Here is a 20,451-nt window from a genome sequence, read left to right as displayed (position 1 = left end):
AGTACGGATGTAAACATTTAAATAGAAACTAATCAGATGCAGCTGACAACAGGTGGGTCTTTAACCTAGATTTAAATAAACTGAGTGCAAATGAAACCATTCAAAGCTTTATAAACAAGCAAGACCTCAGAACTGGACCGATGTGCTCTACTTTTTTTTTAGCACTTTTAGCACTAAATGCATTATCTGTTTTTCCAGGTCCTGCTTAGATATCAGAATATCAATTCTTGGGGAGAAAAATAAATTTATAATAATTATAATATCATTATTATTATTGTAGTAGTTTGATTTTGTGGCTGCTTATCAGATAGGTCTGGGTCCATCAAAAAAATGTTTTTAAAAAAATTAGCAGTAGGGAAAAATTGGTTGTCTTAGTTTACAGGATTTATAATATAAAGTACACATTATATACACATGTTGTGCCTGTAAACGTGCAAAAATGCTTTTTTGTGGTTTGATATCCCACTTACTGAATTGGTTTTCTTTATAAAATCGAATGTATACCTTTGGGAGGTTTTATCTTTTTTAACCCTTTAACTGCCTGCTCAACCAAACGGTTGAGCAAACTTTGAGTCACCATATTTTTATTAGAGAAGTTTCTAACTTAACTCAAACTGATTTAGCCATCTCAACCAATTGGTAGAAGCATGCAAAGCTAAAGAAAACCAACAGATGGCACTGTGTCAGTCAGTGGTTGCTTGCCCAACGTCTTTGACTGACAAGCAAGTCACAACTTGAAAATGATCATACACATTTTCTTCCTTTTTATGAAAATTTGAAAGGTAGGAATATTTTTCTTACTTGGAATTATTAGTAAAGGCGTTAATCAACAGAAATATGTTCTTAGATAAACAAAAATAAACAAATTTCTGTTTGTAATAATTTTTTTAAAACATGCTCTACCAAACGGTTGATTTGTCACTTTATGGTATAAGTAACAAAATCAAGCCAATGTTAAATAAAGGGACTGTTTGTCATAAAATCAGTTAAAACAACCTTCTAAATCATCCATTACTAAAGAAATATTCATTAACACATCATAAATAATAATTTAAAATACATAATACTGTATAGTTTTGTTTATTTATGAGTTTATATCAGCTGGTGTGTAAATAAATAAAAAATCAAGATTACTACAACCAATTCATTTAAAACTAAACAAAAAAAGCTGCAATAATAATATTAACAACATTTACAAAAGTTTTTTATCATTTTCTTTTGTTTTACAACTAGTAGACAGTAAAACATTCTGGGAGCCGGTTTAGCTCGTGCTGGTTTGCGGCGCCTTCCGTCCGTGAAACCAGGGTTCGACTCCGGGCTGCTCCCTGTTCCCTTCTCTACCACTGTGCCGGTTCCAAGCCCGGTTTGAGAAGGTTGCGTCAGGAAGGGCATCCGGCGTAAAACATTGCCAAATATACCATGCGACTTGTTCGCTGTGGCGACCCCTGATGGGAGAAGCCGAAAGAGGAAGAAGACAGTAAAACATTCTACAGTGCGAGACCACGACAAAGTCCACATGAATCAGATGCAGATCTGTATGACAGTGATGATGACCCAACGGAGGATCCTGATTATCAATCCACTCATGCAAAGGGCATTGGTGACAGTTCTTTTGAATCCATGGATGAAGAAGAATCTCTTTCAACAAGCAGATCATCTACACTGCCACCTCATAAGAAGAACTGAAAAAGCCAACACACGCCATTCTACCCCACCAAGAATAGCCTGTCTCCTCCAATTTTGTTGGAGGAGACAGGCTATTCTCCTGACTCAATATCCCCCTCTAACCCAAGCAAAACCATAAGAAGAATATGGAAGCATGAGGACATTGAGGAATTCAAGGTTCCAGAATCAAGATTTGAGCCTCCTGAGGATGTACACACACCCTTCCAATACTTCAAAATGCTTCTCACTGATGAAATGATTGAGCATATTGCTTATAGTACAAATCTACAAAGCTAAAGAGATCTCTTTGATATGCTGGTGCACCTGTACAAGACCTGTACAGCTAAATCTAGGTGACGGTACACTCCCCTGTTTGGATACATCATCGATTTGTGTGTCACTTATTCATGACTGGTCTGCAAGAGGGACCTACTGAAGCAAAAACCAGTGTTACTCAAAAGGTTCTGCCTGGCTGTTGCACACAGTTTAAATAAGATCAACAAGCAAGCAATCAAAGTTGGCTGACCATCATTGAGCTCTCTGCCACAGATGTGGAAAGGCCACACACGAAGACCATCACGACCAAAACAACAGTGTGCACTACGACAACATGGTGCAGCGCCTCTTCATTCTGACAAGCTGGGACGATGAAACCTCGGCCCAAATAGGTCAAGATGTCAGAAATACGTTTTCTGTGTTTCATTCCAAACCAAGAATCTTTTTATGAAATACCATCAAAAGTGAGTCAATATCCAAAATCGTTGTAGTGTCAAACAACTTCTAGGAAATATAGGTCAAAATTTGCTTTGTTTTAAAAAAGTTCAATGTTTGAGGCATGATAAAAAGAATGGACACAAATGCCCTTAATATTGAGTGTTAATAATGTCTAAATAAATTGGTTTACATGATTTTTTCAAATATTTGTTGTATCTGTATGAAATTTTGCACTTTTACCATTAAAGGACATCTCAACCGTTTGGTAGAGGTCATTATTTAAGAAACTAAAAGGTCAATTAAAAAAAACTAAACAGATTGTGGTCATTACTTACCTAAAGCAATAAGAAATGCAAACAAATAATTTTTTGATAGCTTTTTTCTTGGTGGGGTAGTTAAAGGGTTAATTATTCTTTATTGAGTAATTTTGTAAATTAAATTAAAAAAAGGAAATCGAAAATTATCTGTAAGTGGCATTGTTTTTCACCAGCAGTCCCTAAAGGCATCGCTCAAACCCGTGCTACCTTCAGGTACAGCTTGTTTATTTTTCCTATAAAACTGCTGTATTTTAGGAAAAACGCTTTTTGTCGTATGCTTTTTGACCAAACCCTTTAACTCTAAAAAATGTAAAAGAAAAAAAATAGATGTTGCCGGGCGCTGAGAAATAAGGCTGCACAATTTAGAACGATATCACGACATGTAAAACCTCGCACTAGGACCCGGCAGCCTCGTGTCATCTGATGGAGCAGCCAGCCATACTCAATGCGAAGCAGGATGACCTGGAGCTTTTTCGTCTGGCTGTAAGAAGGTTGCGTCTTCCGTAACGGGCCCATGTCTGAAAACCCAGACAGACGTTCGCATAGCAACAGAAAGGCCGAAACAGACGAATACGTCAGGCACGCCAGTACAGGTAAGCGCCCCCTCGCCCAATTGTTACTGTTTCGGGCATTTACCGGCCGTCAGGGGAGTCCAAGGGAGCTTATGTTTTTTATTTATCCGCGGCAGCAAGATGGAGTGGAAGCCAGACGAGCAAGGACTTCAGCAGATATTACAGCTGCTGAAGGAGTCCCAGTCCCCCGATACGTCCACGCAGCGATCCGTCCAGCAAGTATCCTTTACGGGGTCTCTCGGGGATCACAGCACGGTCTCATTGTTCGAGTTTAATTAAACTACACACTCAACAGGCTAGCTTATAGCTCAAAGTAGCAAGGGTGGTTACCGTTACAAACAGGTACGACCGGTTGCACGTATTTTAGCAATAATAAATATAAATACAAAAATAAAATAAATGCTCTCATATTTCACCTTAACGCAGAAAATTATTACAATCTCTATCGGTTGATGACAAAAGATATTTTTCGGAAAAACGTAGCCTTTTGTGCCCTTCACTGAATTTAAGCCAAATCGTTCATTCGGCTTATTTACCTACATTTCAGTTTGTAATAACATATTAATTACATGGGAAAAACAAGAAATACATTTAGTGAACGGTTAGCAGAAAATGTATAAATAATGTATCGCAAACTATCGCGATATTAGGACGATCAGTTTAAGCAACATGATGTTTAGCATAAATTAAATAAGCGTCCAAAAAATATTTTTTCTTTTCTTTACGTTTTTATTTAAGTTTAGATACATGTAGTTACCTGTTGTCTACTTTAATTGAAAAGGAAATTCCAATATAATAATATAAAAAAAAATTAACGTTATATTGGGGCAAGATGATATAAATTAATTAATTAAAATTCGATTTAACAATTGTTGCACCTATTTTTAATATACTCTCTTACTTATTGTTTACCATAAAGATAATTGAGTTTAAATCTGTTGCTCTTGTTTATGTCATAATAATCGGTAAATTTCTTCTAAATATTTTCAAATTAAAACATTTAATTAACGTTAAATTAACATTTAAAGAAAATCAAATCATAATAGAATGAATCCAATAGACATCTTGAGATTTAATAGCTTCATATACGATAGAAGCAGAATTTTTGCGAGTCAACAGTGACAGAGATTAGTTGTAGCTGCTGTTATTGGAGTCTTTACAGTGACATTCACTCCGTCTCGCGTTTCAAAGCGGTGCCACAAATCATGGGGCTGTGCACCGCGGTATAAAACGTGTGTGACATTCCACTTGATTACCCTGCTCAGCTGGATTTAAGGGCAAAGCACTAACCATGCACAAAATGCAGCTCTGCCTCACAGAGATACACAGTCCCCCCTGCAATCACTGCTTATTTTACAGACTATTTCATTTATTTTAATTCTACATCAGGAAAATAATCATGGGGCGTCTTCTGTGCTGCTGGCTGGATTGTTTTCGCTGCGGTTCATCTTAAATGACTTGCTAATGTGATCCCTCATATGTGCTGCATCATTAGCTCGTAGACGAACCACACTTATATCCCAAAAGATGCCATCTGGCCGGGCGCTTACGGCGTTTAGTCAGTGCAAATGACATTTTCATGAGCATTTACAAACACAGACACATGCATCGTTATGCTGTTATATGATACCACCACATTAAAGTATTAACACTGCTCGCTCTGGATGATAATAATTCCTACAGCATCGTTTTGGTCCTGCAGACCGGGATTGTAATCGACTCGCTGTGTGTACGGTTCCCTTAAGCATTTTCTGCAGAGACTGGAGCAGCTGAACCAGTATCCAGACTTCAACAACTATTTGATATTTGTCCTGACAAAGTTAAAATCGGAAGGTGAGTGGCCCGCCTCGACTGTTCGCCTTCAGGCGTGCCATTTTTGTGTAGCTGCTCAGTGCCATGACTCGACTGACCCAATGGCATCTTTGCCACTGATGATGTGGCTCCAAGAATATGGGTCGCTCTAATTTTAAACCTAATTCCTGGCATAGATGCAACGTTTGGCTTGGCTGTCTGGACAGTCCATGACCCAAATGTTAAACCGTGTCAAGAAGTCCTATTTCTAAAAAGGCTTCGGCATGACAGCATTTTTGGAAAAAAATACCGGAAGTCCAGATAAATGTGTATGATACGTTTTGGTGAAAAGAAAAGAAAAGTGGAAACAGATATTTTTCTCATTCCCTTCTCTCCAAAGACGAGCCAACCCGATCCCTGAGTGGACTGATTCTGAAGAACAATGTCAAGGCTCACTATCACAACTTCCCAAACGGCGTGTCTGATTTCATCAAGAGCGAGTGCCTCCAAAACATCGGGGATTCTTCTCCCCTCATCCGGGCCACAGTCGGTGAGTTGCATCCTCGTGTGCAGCTAAAGAGGTCCCCCACTGAAGTTGTGTTCTGGGTGTCCTTGGCTGAGAAGCCTGCTGGCTGCCAGAGTTCATGTACATTTAGCCGGAACATTTTTGGAGATTTGATCATGTTTGCAGGCACATCATAAATGTCAGAAGCTGTTTTTAAAAACTTTTAAATATTAGGTGGAACCAAATGGATTTTTACATGGTTTTGTCGTCTTTTTCTGCAAATTTAAATAATTTATCTAATAAGTAGTAAAGGTTAGGTTTTCATCCTTGAAGTCAACTAAAAAAATAAATTTTTTGTGCCACAAAAATTTTTGATTTAATTTTTTTAACTAATTGTTGCAGTAATATTCAACATAAATATTTTTTTCTAATTTTTATTGAAGACGTTTGCAAAAGAGTTATTGCTGCTTATGCTCTTTGTATTTGTTTACTACATAAACCCTTCAGACTCCGTCAGACGTTTATGCCCTTCTGTTGCTGTGTGCAGTGAAATACAAACTTAATGTCTTGGAAAAATTGGGCTGGGTCGTGACTTTTCAGATTTCAAACATCAAAAGTAAGAACAGTTGCTGTGGAAAGATGGATTATGTGAAAGTTGAAGGCCAAGACACTTTAGTTCAGTCAGTTTTTGTTTTGTGCAGAAGCTACTTTTCTAGATAATGAACAATATAGAAACAGCTGGGTTTTAACCTTTATTTCAAAATCAACATCCTTATTTAACGTGTCAGTGTTGAAAGTGTTACTTGCATGATTTAAATAGTTGAAGCCCATGTCCCACCAAACATGGTTATGTGGACCCAGAATTGGTGACTTGTATACAGATCAATTCACAAGCACATACTTGACACGTACAAGTCAACGCATGTCAATTATATATTATTTCTGCACGCATGCAAATGTCCTGTTTGTGAGAGGGCAGCTGTGCTCAGGTGGATGTCTATGTACTAGAGTGAATGTAGGAGTAAAAAAAACCTCCCTGTCACTCACATACTGAGGCACTGGCAGAAGGTGAACCGGGGCCCTTTGGACATCCCAGACAGAGGGAATCCACCCATTGGGTCCCCTGACTCCAACCAACAGGACCAGAGCTCCAATGAGAACGAGGCTCAGGAACTTAGCCTACCCAACCATGGAAAGGTCTCCCCTCTGCGCTGTCTAGTACAAAGTCCCACCCACCCTTGTGTCCCACCAGCTCCAGACGAGAGGAGTCCTAAGCATCCCTCAACCCTAACCTCAAAAGGGGACCAGGGTCACCAAAGAGGCCACCACTTAGTACTCCAGACCTCCAGCCCACTCTGGGGAATCAAAAGTGAATCACCTCAGTGTAATGATACTCAGCCTTGCTAGATTTGTGAAAACTCTTATAAACAAACAATCTTGGGGCCCAAGTCTGGGTCTCCCTGTGCCGGTCCCCAGCCCGGATAAAGTACAGGATTGTGTCAGGAAAGGCATCCGGCGTATAAATCTCTCATAAACCACCCGTGTGAATCAGTGAAAGCTGCTACGCTTTGGCAACCCTTGAAGGGATATGATCAAGCCATGAATATATGATTCTGAAGTCAGAGGAACAAATATTTAGTAATATGGGAAAAAATGGGAAAATCTTAAGTTTGAATTCTGCACAAAAAACCATGTTATCCATTCGTGTTGTATTAAATCTTTGACATTATGATAAACACTCATTGAAACTATTTTATGTTCTGGTACATCCTTTTACTTATACAAGTTAATCACCAGCCTGAGGAAAGCAATAAAGAGGAGGGTTTTTTTAAGAAAGGACTTTCTATTTCAAAGTTTTTTTGAATGCTGCAAACTAGTTTTGCAGTCCAGGATTGGCTAATTCAGTTCCATGTTTGTTCTCTCAGAAGGATTTGCATTCTTTTAGGGGAAGCTGCAGAAATCTCAATTTATATTGCCTTTGTTTGTCTTTTACTAATGCTGTTTTGCAGATTTGACAGTGGATTCCCTTTGTTTTTGTTTATTGAATGATAATTCAACCCTGACTTGCAGGTATCCTTATCACCACAATTGCCTCCAAAGGAGAGCTGCAAAACTGGCCTGAGCTGCTGCCAAATCTTTGCCTTCTGCTGGACTCCGAGGACTACAACACATGTGAGGTCAGGAAGAAAAACCCGCCTTTGGTTGAGACATAGATCTGCAGAGTTTTCTGAAAACCTTCCGTAAACCCAAACTGTGCAGCAAACAATAGACCGAACTCCTCTCAGCATTCTCACTCTCCATGTTTACAATAAGTTAAAAAAGCGTCGAACTGATTTCTTGATTTGTAGTTATATTTTCTAAATATTTAATCTGCATTTGAGGGGGTTGTTTATAGCCCAGGAACTTTTTATCAAAATGTTTGTTTAAAATTCTGAGAAACTGAGATAGAACATATCACAGCTAGTTGTTGTAGTCTGAAGCTGTTGAGAATAAAAAGCGCATTCTGAATTCAAACAAGGCATAAATTACCATTCATTTCTTCGATATTGTGTAGGACATTTACTGTTTGCATTAGACCATGGTCTGAAAGACATACCTTGATGTTAAAATATCCTTTTTCCTGGCTAAATGTGCAGCAACAATGTATAAAAGCAACGTTAACATCTGCAGTGAGAAAAAAACAGATTAATGCTGCAGCATATTGCCGTTTCAGTTCCACGAAAGGAAAAGTAGAGATTAAATGCACACATTTGCCGCTGTAAGTCATCAGAAGGGAATGTTTCCGGCTCTGAAGAGACAATATTTGTGTCTGTTTCCCCTTTTCTTTAAATTAATTTGTAGTAGAAAAGCTAGAGCCGGGCTATCTCAAAAAATCTATAAAGCTGCGTCTGGATGGTTTCCTGCTGGCCAGATGAGTAGAGGCAGCCTCACAGCTGGAGCAGCAGCTCCCACAGATTATTCAACATGGAATCATCATTCTTCCTGTCCAAACCAAAAGACCATATGACCCCATTTTCTGGCATATCGCACATAATCACCCAGAATAGGTTTTATGCTGCGCATTTGTGCATAAAGAACCTGCTGTTGTTCTGTCCTATCCTGCATGTTTGTGTTTTTTTTAATCCATAATCCATCATTATCCAATTCTTTGCACCGTTGTCTGGCCCGCGGCTTCACAGTGTAATAATTTGAACTTTTATGGTATAAAGAAGGAAAACGGATGGTTTTCTATTTGAAATTGAGCTTATTTAAACGTTCTTCTTTGAATTGGTGACCGATTCTTTAAAAGCAGCTGCTTGTAATCACTGTTTTTCATCCGATGGATGTAATGCTGCTCAGTCTCCTCTGTTATTAATATGCTGCCTTTATCTGCGATCTTTTGAAACACTAAACATGCATACATCACAGACATGCAGGCCAGGTAGCTTCCTCGACTGCAGCTGAATCCAGAGGGGACACAAACACGTCCTGGCAGCACCGCTCGCCTCTTGTTTCGGCAGGAATGTTCATATGACTTTTCGCGGGCAGCATCCTCTGAACATTAGGAACTTGGTGTGACAGAATAATGTGCATCCCCTCGTGGCAGGACTGCTGGCCTGCCTTACAAAGCTCATTCAGAAGCTGGGATTTAGGTCAGCTATTTACTGCAGAGGATCTTCAAGTGTGTGTGTGAGAGACTTAATACTGAACAGAAAATCAAATGTAAAAATCTCCTTAGTGGAGTTTCTGTTTTTGAAAAGCAGCTTGGAAGAGTTTGAATTGGTGTCTAAGTTGGTGACTGTTTCTCTGTGGGTTGAACAGCTATTTAGCACTCTATTGGTTAAGGGTTTGATTCCCATTGTTGTTATTGTTGTTTTTCTGTCTTTGGGCAAGACTTGTAATGGCGCACTGCTTCCATTTGTTAAAGAAACTTGAAAAGCTGCTTAAAAATGTGCAAAGTAATTGTTGATGCCTGAATAGGGTGTAGGGATATCTAAATATCTAGAGCAGCTTTTGGTCAGGGGTTCAGATCCCAGTGACTTTATCCATGGGGAAGACCCCTAACCACACTGTTCCCTTGATTCTTTGAAAGCTACAGGTTACTATTACTATTACTACTATTTACTGTCCTTTAAGTTTGTGTTTAAATGTGCCCACATGTTCCTTTTAAGATCACCTTTAATTTATGTTTTTGGTTCTATCAGATAAAGTAGCTTTGCAATGTTTTCTTAGCTTGTCAGATTTACAACAATGAGCTCTTAAAGGTTTGTACACAACTGTGGTAGTGTAATGCAATTTAATCTATGTGTGACAATGTATGAGGCTGCTCCTGCTGTCTGTGGGAGAGGCTGAGTCACTGGCTGCAGCATCAGCAAACCTTTGATAACAATAGCTGCTTCATATCAACATCTTGATATTTATTTAAAGAAGTCTATAAAGAAAGTTAAATTTCCAGTTGCTCTTTCTTTGAAAAATAATTACTAGACGGGTCTAAAGGTTTATAAAAGTATACAACAAAGTTTAAAACACGTCCACTGATGTGTAGAAGTACAGATGGGAATACAGACTTGGAGATTTAAAATGGAAAAGCAAGCAGACTTGGTTGGCATTCTATAGGTTAAGGGTTTGATTCCCAATGTGATGAATGCTTTGTCATCCAGCGTGAATGTGACCCTTTAGCCTTGACTTACCTGCTAGGTTACCCAAGATCTTTACCTGCACATCTCTAAGCCCGTGTCAGTCCTAAATGGCATTATGTGAAGATCCTTTCTTTTTAAGCTGGGGGAATGGATATGACCTGGAAAACTCAGAATGTAACCCAACTAGCCACTAATGAAGCCGGTTCATACTCCGAGACGAACAATTGTCTTCCTGATTTTGACATTTCATCTTCCAGGAGAAGCTCAAGCACAGAATCCATTGAAAGTCTATCAATTTAATTTTTAAATTTCCAATTGAAATCAAATTTGTTTGGATAAAAAAATCATATTTACACAATCAGTGACTCTAAAGTGAACTAAGGTGGAATTTGCATAATTATAAGCATAAACCTTATTTGTTAAAATGGATTGGCAAAGTGGTTTAACATTGTCCTAAAAAGAATAGATTCTATTTGGTCAATAGTTTATTATTTCTTTTTAACCAGTTACCTTTTCTAAGATAACAAATAAAGGCGATGAATGCAGACGCCTGTAATGAAGCCATCTGTCAGATCAACCCTTCAAACGTCTGACCAACCAAACTGCCCTTATATGGCAGATGAGTATAGGCTTGGGTGATTAAGCCATTCGGGTTTACCTTACTCTGAACAACGGAAGCCCAAGAGAGTGAAACTGGAAATTCAAATGAATCAGTAAAATCAATGTATTGCCCAGCCCCACTTTAATTATGATTATGTTGTTTTTAGCCCAAATCAAAAAACCTGTGTCGTTTCCCAGGACATAGTTTCTGCAGATTGGCAGTAGTTCATTCGAAATGTGTGGACAGGACCATTGGCGCAGAGCAACCCCGCCCCTCTCTTCTGTCCGTTGCTGAGAGCAATCTGTTTACACTCTCCTGCTAGCTTACAGCCCTCCACACCCCTAACCTCACATTACTGATGCAACAAAAATGGCGGTGGTGATATTGGAGCTATCCAGCCGTACAGTTTTGAGCCAGATGCCTGTTCCGACTATGAAAACGAAGACCTACAAGCGGGCGACAAAAGCGTGGGCCTTATGGTCCACCGACTGTAGCCCATATTTCACTGCTACAGGGTTTTTAAAACAGGATTTATTCCCCCCGTCTGCTCCTGATTCACAAAGGTTTGAATAAAGAAATACTCAGAAAAGCACATTTGATCTTATGTCATCCATCAGAAAAAAAGACAACAAGAGCATGTAAAAAACACACCAAAAAAAATCCCTTTTCAACGGGGTGGGTCTCTAAAGCAAAGGGGAGTTTGAGAGTAGCAAACCTCACAGTGAAGAAGCTATATAAGGGTTTACTCTGCTTTGTAAAATGAAAGCTCAAAAAACTGATTTCTGTGTTAGTAATCTATACAATTTGATTCGTGATTGCCTAGTTATGAATACTGGAGAAAAAATGAATTGAGTACTAAATGTTGGGGGAAAAACCCAGCATTGTACATTTAAGAAGCTTTTTAGTTTAAAAAGGAGATAAAGATGTTTTTTTTTCTGAAACCCACCCCCTCTGCTCAGTGCTGCACGGAGTGTCGCCGCACATCCCCCTCCCCTGTCTCTATAAAAAGAAACAGGCAGGTGTGTTGAATGCCAAATGTAACGTCGGACGGCTTTTTATAGGTCTCAACTGAACCCCTTTACTGTTATGATTAATGGCAGCGGGCAAGTGGCTGCTGAGGGTGCCGGGTTGATTGCACTTTAGAGTGAAAATGAAGATGCGTGCTAATTCCCGAGGCATTGTTGTGAGTTTTTTGGGACTTTTATTTTTTATCTTTTGTGAACTCGCAGAGCCGATTAGGTGTCTGTCCTTTTTTCGCTGTGGCGAGTCCTCGCCTGCATGACTTGCATTCCTCTGCCCAGTGACCTTCAGGAGGATTGCAGTGAGGACACTCAAATTATTCTGCCCTTCCCGCTTAAATACAGTCGCACAAATGCCTTTTATAGTGACGTCAGTGTGAGCAGCCTTTTGTCCTCCAGCCCACAATTCACTCCATTTCTATGGCTGTGGTTTTATTCATCATCAGCATCACTTTTTTTTATGTCTGGGGTTAAAAGTCTTTGTCACAAGATGTTAGAAATGATGAAAGACAGCATCTCTCCACACCTTACCCTCTCACTCCATCCTCTCTGCATTTGTCGTCTGCAAAGAATGCAGATATAGGAGCGGTTTCCATGGAAACACATTTCAGCCAGCGTTGGTGGCAGTGCTGTGACGTTTCTTGTTTCTGCTTCTGAGGCTGCCTTTTCTTTTTCTTTTTTCTGTCTCTTTTGGTGTGAGACTAAAATCTGCAGCATATCGTGAGCATGCATACTAAACATCAGTCAAGCTGCTAATATTCAGAGATACACTTTGCATGCGAGCGTGTGACTTTGAGCAGGAGGGGATAAGTGCTTTTCAAGGATCAGGGATCTAAAAATCTGACACAGATATTGTTTTAAGCAGAGTTCTGAAAATACAGTCCGGCCATCACTTTTTTTCTTTTGCCTGTAATACAAATGCAATGAGGGATTTTCTGTGTAAATATGACAATTTTTTAAATTACTGCCTCTACACAATGGAAGTCTTTTGAGCTTCCTATTATTTTGTATGGTAGGGAATAGGCCTCCAATAGAGGTTATTTTTTGTCTATAATTTAGTTTGAAGTGTTTTTTCATCTTTACCTCAAACCTTTTGCTCTTCATAAGTGTTTGGTTTATTATTACTTTTCTGGAATCTGCTTTAGTTTTTTTGTTTTTGTTTTTAGTGGAATTTTAAGAATTGTCTTAAAATCAAGTCAACATTTTTGCATTTTGTACTTTACTTTTCCTGAAGATACGTTCTCCCTTTAATGCAGAAGAATAAATTCATGTTTTTCAACAAACTCTCTTCTCTAAAGAGTTGCATGTCTGAGTATTATTTTAATATGAGATATCAACTTTGCTGCAAACTTTATTTTGCTTCATGAATAAAATCCACTTGTCAGTTTATGTATATATTTGACTGCAAGTCATGAGTAATGCCCTTTAACTACAGAGCACTCTGTAGGTTTTGTTTTTTCTTTTTCTTTGTTTGAACTTTTGTTTGTAGTCATGCAGTAAATTAATTTTACAAAAGGTTCTGCTTGCTGCATGTAAAACTGCAGACATGTGGGGACCGTCAACAAAGTACTCCAAACTATCATCATTTTTTTAAATCTACAATCCAGGACAAATAATCAAATCTACATCACAGACACTCATCACATTTAATACAGGTTAAAAATACATTTTTAAATGATTAAAATACCATTACTCTTCCTCTAATAGTAAACCGCAATTGTCGGCTTTGTAGACGTTTCTGTGTCCCCTTATCTTGGAGTTTGATTTTTTTTTAAAAGTTTTTAGTTCTAAAGAAAATTACTGCGAAAAACAAAAAATATATATATCTTGGGGAAAAAAAAGGCTAAAACATTTTAGATTTCGAAAATCAAACTGGAAAACGAGAAGATAAGGAAAAATCTACAAAGGAGATTACTTTGACTATTGTGGCTTACTGTAATAGAGTAAAGTTTTTAAGTGGAATCTGCATTCACAGCAATGAGTGTCTAATATAGTTTTGATATGTCCTGAGTTTCTGACTGTCTGGGATGTTTTGTTGTACTTTGTTGACGGTCCCTGCCTGTCTCTGCAGCTTTACCTGCAGACCAGCTTCAAGGCAAACGTGAAGCTCAGCCGGCAGATCCTGTTTAACTCATAGCTACAGACAAAATAAAGTGTTCATCCTTGACATAGACGCTGTGGCTGTCAATCACTTTCTAATTGATGATCAGCTTGTAGTTTTCTTGCCTATGTAGTTCAGAAATAATTTACTGTAAAAAAAAAAGTTCTTTTTAAAAATGCTGGAAACAATGATCAGAAAAACACACATTTTTTTTTAGAAAAACATAAACAAATAATTTGAAAAAACTCAAAAATTATCTCAAAAACAACACATTTTTTTGAATAAATGCAATAAGCTTCTTTACCTTTGGTAGTGAAAATACATTTAAAAGTTGCATTTTATGGAAATAACATTTTCCTTTGTTGTCTTTTTAAAAATATATCTTTCAGGGAGCATTTGGAGCCCTGCAGAAGATCTGCGAGGACTCTGCTGAGATCCTGGACAGTGACATGCTGGACCGCCCGCTTAATGTCATGATCCCCAAGTTCCTGCAGTTTTTTACACACAGGAGTCCTAAAATTAGGTATTTAAACTTTCATTTTTTCTGCTGAACATTTCTGTATTTGTTGGCTGTTTTGTAAGAAAAAACCCTTCACCTGAACCTTGAGAATTTGGACTGAGGCTATGCAAGTCAAAGAGAAACATTAACGTTTTTTGAAAGAGGAACAGCTAAGTAAAAGAGGATGTCGGTCAGTAAATTATGAAACATATTGTCAACATAAAATGTTTAAAAAAGGAAACATTTTAAACGCACGTTCTGGTCTTGGTTCCTTTTTTCAACCTTCTTTTTCTATTTCGTTTTTTCCTTTAGTTTGAATGAAACAAATTATTTCAAACCACAGACACAGATAATAAGAATAACTGAGCAGTAGCTGACATCAAATTAAAAGAATAAAGTCAAAAAGATGCCATTGATGTTTGATTACTTTGTCCTAATATTTATTTTTTTCCTCAAAACTTCTAATCCCGTTTCTTGTGGATTGATTGTTTCCCTTTTGAATGAAGTCATTAGAATTACTTTGTTATCACTGCTAGAAAATTGATTTCAAAGTCAATTTTAATATCTATATTTTTTATTTGAATTTCTTATTTTTAAATTATTTTAGAATTTTGACTTTTTTAAAAATCCAAATGTAGAAAGTCCTTAAAAAAGTCAAGAAAAAGTCATTGTTAAATAAGTTTGACACAAACAGGGGTTCCTCATCTCCAGTGATTTATTCTTTTACTGAAGTATCTGCACAGAGAGCAGAGCAGAGCTGAAGGCATGGAAAAAGGAAAAAAGGATCTTTAAGGAGCTGCTGTTTTGTTTGTGTTCCAGGTCTCACGCCATCGCCTGTGTCAACCAGTTCATCATCAGCAGGACTCAGGCGCTGATGCTTCACATCGACCCTTTCATCGAGGCAAGTCTGGCTGAAATACGGCCGTGGGTGTTTGATGCTGAAGAAATAAATATTTTGTGTCTTTGGCAGAAAGAGTCCAGAGCAGATGGAAGTAAAAAGGAACAGATTTTGAATATATATGTTTAAAGAAATAACACTGGCATGTTTTAGGTCAGGATACAATTTATAAATCAGATTTTTGCTTTTTAGATAAAAACACAATTTTCGCCCCTTCCAAATAAATTATTTGCTATATTTTCTGCATTGTTTTGAATAGTTTTATGCAGAATTATTAAAAAATAAATGAATAAAGTAATTCAAAGAAAATACTACGAATAGTTTCTTCCGTTTTTTAAGTGGTAGTCGTGTAAAAAAACATGCAGTATTTTGGGTTTGTGAGGTTTGGAGTGATCTGAAAGTGAAAGTATTTGGCCGTTAGATGTTGGCTTTTCTCTCCCCCAGAACCTGTTTGCTTTGGCGACTGATAATGAGCCGGAGGTGAGGAAGAACGTGTGCAGAGCTCTGGTCATGCTGCTGGAGGTTCGCCTGGACCGCCTCCTGCCTCACATGCACAACATCATCGAGGTGAACAGGCTGAGAGTCATTCATGTTGCTTCAATGAATGGGACTGGGCAATTAGCACATTCGACGTAAAACCCCTCAGTCCTTCCCGGTTTAGAGAGGCGTAACGGTACTGTTAACATGAAAATGGCTGAGTCTTAAAAGTCCCACTCCAATCATCTGTTGATCTATGATAAAAGCTTTCCCAGTGATCTTTAAATTATGATTATGCCATTTTTAGCCATCATTTTTTTTTTAAACAGTAGTTTTCTAGGACATAGTTTCTGCACAGCGGCAGGAGTTCATCAGATATTTGCTTCAGGACTGTTGGGATGGAGTAAGCCCGCCCCTACTTCCCATCATCCATCTGTTGCTCTCCCGTTAGCCAACAGTCCCTTACTACCCCAACCTATCAGTGCCAGTGCAGCAGAAATAGCGAACAATATCAACACGCTATAACAAACATACAATGAAAAAAAAACAGATGAAAAAGTAATTTAGCAGCTGGGTAGCTCGGTTGGTAAGGTGAGAAGCTACCACGCAGGAAACCAGGGTTCGATTCCCGGAGGGGTGTGAACAATGGTACTGGGGGCAGTTACCAAATTAATGGCGAGCAATTAACATCACCTGGTGAGGGCCCTTGGGCAAGACCCTTAACGTTACTGCGTCCCAAGCGCAGTTTGCGGCAGCTCACTGCGGAAATAACGTGACTGGTTCTCTTTTTTCGGGAAATAGACGTATACAGTTGACCGCAAGTGCTAACTGTAACTCACAGGTCTGATTTTTAACCGAAAATACGTCACATAGATCCGTCCATATAGCCCATTGAAGATGTTTGTGGTTAGAGTTTTTGCTTCCTTCTTGAACAGTTCTTTGATTCAATTATTCTGAGTGAAATGATGGTTTAAAGTCCAGGTTTTCCCTGACTTTGGTTGCAGTACATGCTTCAGAGGACTCAGGACCAAGACGAGAACGTTGCCCTGGAGGCCTGCGAGTTCTGGCTCACTCTTGCGGAGCAGCCTGTGTGCAAGGAGGTTCTGTGCGGTCACCTCTCTCAGTAAGATCATCCCTGAGCTCTGCTGCCGCCATCATTACAAGCATGGATGATTCATAGCAGCCTCAGCAGTGAGCCAGAGAAGGCCTTGTAACTGAATGAGATTTGTCCACATCTCCTCACGGGCTGATGAAGAACCCCGCTGGCCGTTGACCTCCCTTGTGACATCTGTCACTGAAGCGCCACATTAAACTGTGCCCAAAGTGGACTCAGTGATGAGTGATGACTGTGACTGACCCATCCTTGCTCTTTTTTCCCCCACCTTTCCCTCTGGCTCGTGCTCCAGGCTCATTCCAGTGCTTGTCAACGGTATGAAGTACTCAGAGATTGACATCATCCTGCTCAAGGTCAGTTTATATACTCTAATATGTGTACCTTGTGGTGTGAATTGCGTCATGACTCAGATTGACAGACAGTTGAGTTTAGCTGTCTGCACCCGTCAGTGCCTTTGAGGTGTCTTCTCTGAAATTTTAGTAGGAAATGTGACTTGTATCTTTTTGGGTTTTTATCCAGGGCGATATCGAAGAGGATGAAGCCATTCCAGACAATGAGCAAGACATCAGACCTCGCTTCCACCGCTCCCGCACGGTTGCCCAGCAACACGAGGGTGACGGGATTGAAGAAGAGGACGAGGAGGATGATGAGCTGGATGATGATGACACCATCTCTGACTGGAACCTGCGTGAGTTAGCCTGTGAAATCGGAGCTGTGCAGTCTTGTCTTTTTTATTTTATTGGTTTTAAAATCTTCAATTACGGTACTTTGAAGTGATGGTTCTTTCTGTTTGTGTTGTGCGTGTTATGTCTGTGCACTCCTGCTTGTGTTTCCTCAAACATCAGGAAAATGCTCCGCGGCAGCGCTGGACGTGTTGGCCAACGTGTTCAGGGACGATCTGCTGGTCCACATCCTGCCTCTGCTCAAAGAGTTGCTTTTCCACCCAGAGTGGGTAGTCAAAGAGTCTGGGATTTTAGTGCTGGGGGCTATAGCTGAAGGTAAAAATACAAAGAGGGACTTTACATTTGGAGTTTGCCCTTTAAAGCCACAGTTATCCTCTTTTTTCCCCTGTCTTTAGGCTGCATGCAGGGCATGATCCCATATCTGCCTGAGCTCATCCCACATCTCGTCCAGTGCTTGTCTGACAAGAAGGCGCTGGTGCGATCCATCACCTGCTGGACTCTGAGCCGCTACGCCCACTGGGTCGTCAGCCAGCCCCCGGACGTCTACCTGAAGCCTTTAATGACGGAGCTGCTGAAGCGGATTCTAGACAGTAACAAGCGAGTTCAGGAGGCCGCCTGCAGGTGAGGAGGAGGGCTGTAACAATTATCTGAATGCAACGTTCCTTCCCTTGTAGGATTATAGATGTTTTAAGGTTTTTCAAAGTCTTCACTACAAACTTTGCACACTTTTCTCAGACAGACATGAACATTTTCACCCTTTTTCTTCTTGTTTAAACTCTAAGAGCAGATAAGCTTTTTATACAGTTGACAATTTTAATTTAAAAAATACAATAAATAAAAATGTTATAACATGACATAAATCTTGGGATCGATAATGTGACGTCATGTAACTGTCTTTAAGGATGGAAAAACTATGAAGAACATTTTGAGGATTTGTTGTAAAATGATACCAAGCAACAGTGATGTTTAGGTTTTGTTCATTGCTAAAATCAACCAGAAAGATCAAAAGACGTATGAGTGTGACATTGTTTTCAGACCCACTCCAAATTCTCATTTTACAGTACATACCGGTATATGAAATAATTTGAGCTGGAAGCGTGTTTCTGAGTATTTTTTCAAATTGTGTGAATCAGAAGCAGATGAAAAAATGGCTCCGCTTCATTCCGATTCCAATTTGTTAAATAGAGCCATGAACATCTTCATTTTCCTTGTCTGAGATGGCATCTGGCTCAAAACTGTAAAGCTGGATACCTCCAATATTGCTCGCAATTTTTGTTGCTCCGCTAATGTTAGCGAGGGGTTGTGAGGGGCTGTGAGCTAGCAGTAGAGAGTGTAAACAAAGGGAGGATGGGATATCAGCAGAAGTTATTTCTGCACCAACTGACCCGCCCACAACTCTGAGGGGAGTTTCTGATAAACTCCTGCTGCTCTGTAGAAACTTTCTTCCAGAACACAACACAGTTTTTTGATTTAGGTTAAAAATGGCTTATTTATAATTAAAAGACCACTGGGAACACTTTGACAATAGATAAAAGATGATCGGAGTGGGACTATCATTTCTTTGTGTTGAAATTTTGGTGTGTTTATCTGTTTTGTTTAGTTGATTCTGATCTCCTGCTCTAAAAAAAGGGATAAATTATGCTGATTTGGTACACATTATTCTAATTTTTAGCAACAATTCAGACATATTTAGAATAAATAGTAAGAATCGTGGTTTGATCTGTGTATTGTTGATCTAGATTTGTGAATCAGAAGCGATCCACAGCCCTAGTCTGAACCCACTTTTTCTCTCTTTCTGTGTTGTAACTTCTGAATCTCTCCCTGAAAGTGCCTTTGCCACGCTGGAGGAGGAGGCTTGCACAGAACTGGTGCCCTACCTGGCGTTCATCCTGGACACCCTTGTGTTTGCCTTCAGCAAGTACCAACACAAAAACCTGCTCATCCTTTACGACGCCATAGGAACGCTGGCCGACTCTGTGGGACACCACCTCAACAAACCAGTAAGCTGCACTGCTGCGTGTGCACTTTCACTTCATGTTTCTGCCTGGGTGACGCGCATAACTTTGTTATGCAACTTCTGAAAAATTACAGCTGTGATGATTTCCCAATGTCACATTAGGATAATAATTTGTCTACAACAGAGAATTTGTGTTGCCATGTCGGTTAAAATGTCTGGTTTGACTGCATATGTTAAACAAATTGTCTAATATTTTGACTAAAATTATTCCTTTTAGCACTTTACTAACACATATATACATTTTATATCGCTGTAAATTATAAACTGCAGCACAGATGTTGAAGAAGTAGATCTGAGAAAAGAGAAGCTAAGAAAAGAAGAGGACAACCATTTTTTTGAAAGATATTTCATAGATAACAATAGCAGAATTCTTTTGAAATTCCAAGGATTTGACCAAGTGTGTGTCCGAATTTGTCTCTGCAAAACACCAGTGTGCATCGATGCCCACTAGATTGGCGAATATAGACCACAATGCATTGCATTTAAACCATTTTTCTTTTGAAAAACTGTTCGTAAATGTATTTTTAAGGACTCATCATCCATATCATCAGAACACAGTGGATTCATAAATAATGTTCATAAAATGTTCAGACTTTGAGGTATTTTTACTGCGGCAAATGGAAGACGTCATACTTGCTGTTAAAAACGTGAAAAAGTAGTGAGCATGTGTCTGAATTACGTTAAAATCCAGGGTACATGATAGTCCCACACCGTAGAGTCTTTTAAGGCTTTCGGACACAGCTCTAAGTTTCCTTAACACTTTAGTCTGATAACATCTACAGGGATATAATAGCACTGTTAGTATTAATGCTGTGTCAGTATAACAGCTCAGGAAAGACAGCTTAGACATGAAAGGCCA

At 39.1% G+C, this 20,451-nt stretch overlaps 1 protein-coding gene across 3 annotated transcripts in view; it reads left to right on the top strand.

Annotated features, from left to right (window-relative positions):
* Positions 1–3,036: 3,036 nt before the first annotated feature.
* The window catches only part of tnpo1 (transportin 1), a 29,403-nt gene continuing 11,988 nt past the window's right edge, over positions 3,037–20,451 (top strand). For 2 of the 3 annotated variants that reach the window (XR_013659390.1, XM_011481493.4), the window contains exons 1-14: positions 3,110–3,289; positions 3,385–3,487; positions 5,026–5,101; positions 5,460–5,609; positions 7,635–7,741; positions 14,294–14,427; positions 15,223–15,304; positions 15,746–15,868; positions 16,783–16,901; positions 17,185–17,245; positions 17,412–17,580; positions 17,738–17,890; positions 17,971–18,196; positions 19,404–19,575. Coding sequence is in view for 2 of the 3 variants with exons in the window: in XM_011481493.4 (XP_011479795.1) it covers positions 3,389–3,487; positions 5,026–5,101; positions 5,460–5,609; positions 7,635–7,741; positions 14,294–14,427; positions 15,223–15,304; positions 15,746–15,868; positions 16,783–16,901; positions 17,185–17,245; positions 17,412–17,580; positions 17,738–17,890; positions 17,971–18,196; positions 19,404–19,575 (1,671 nt within the window). In the remaining variant the exon portion in view is untranslated. Of the gene's footprint in view, positions 3,290–3,384; positions 3,488–5,025; positions 5,102–5,459; positions 5,610–7,634; positions 7,742–14,293; positions 14,428–15,222; positions 15,305–15,745; positions 15,869–16,782; positions 16,902–17,184; positions 17,246–17,411; positions 17,581–17,737; positions 17,891–17,970; positions 18,197–19,403; positions 19,576–20,451 lie in introns of all 3 variants that reach the window. The other variant, XM_078955958.1, reaches the window with a different exon arrangement.

This window comes from Oryzias latipes, chromosome 12 (genome assembly GCF_053564925.1).
Source record: "Oryzias latipes strain Hd-rR chromosome 12, Olatipes_Hd-rR_3.1".
Lineage (NCBI taxonomy): Eukaryota > Metazoa > Chordata > Actinopteri > Beloniformes > Adrianichthyidae > Oryzias > Oryzias latipes.
The sequence above is the reverse complement of the archived record's forward strand: the minus strand, read 5'-3'. Positions and strand labels throughout refer to the sequence as shown.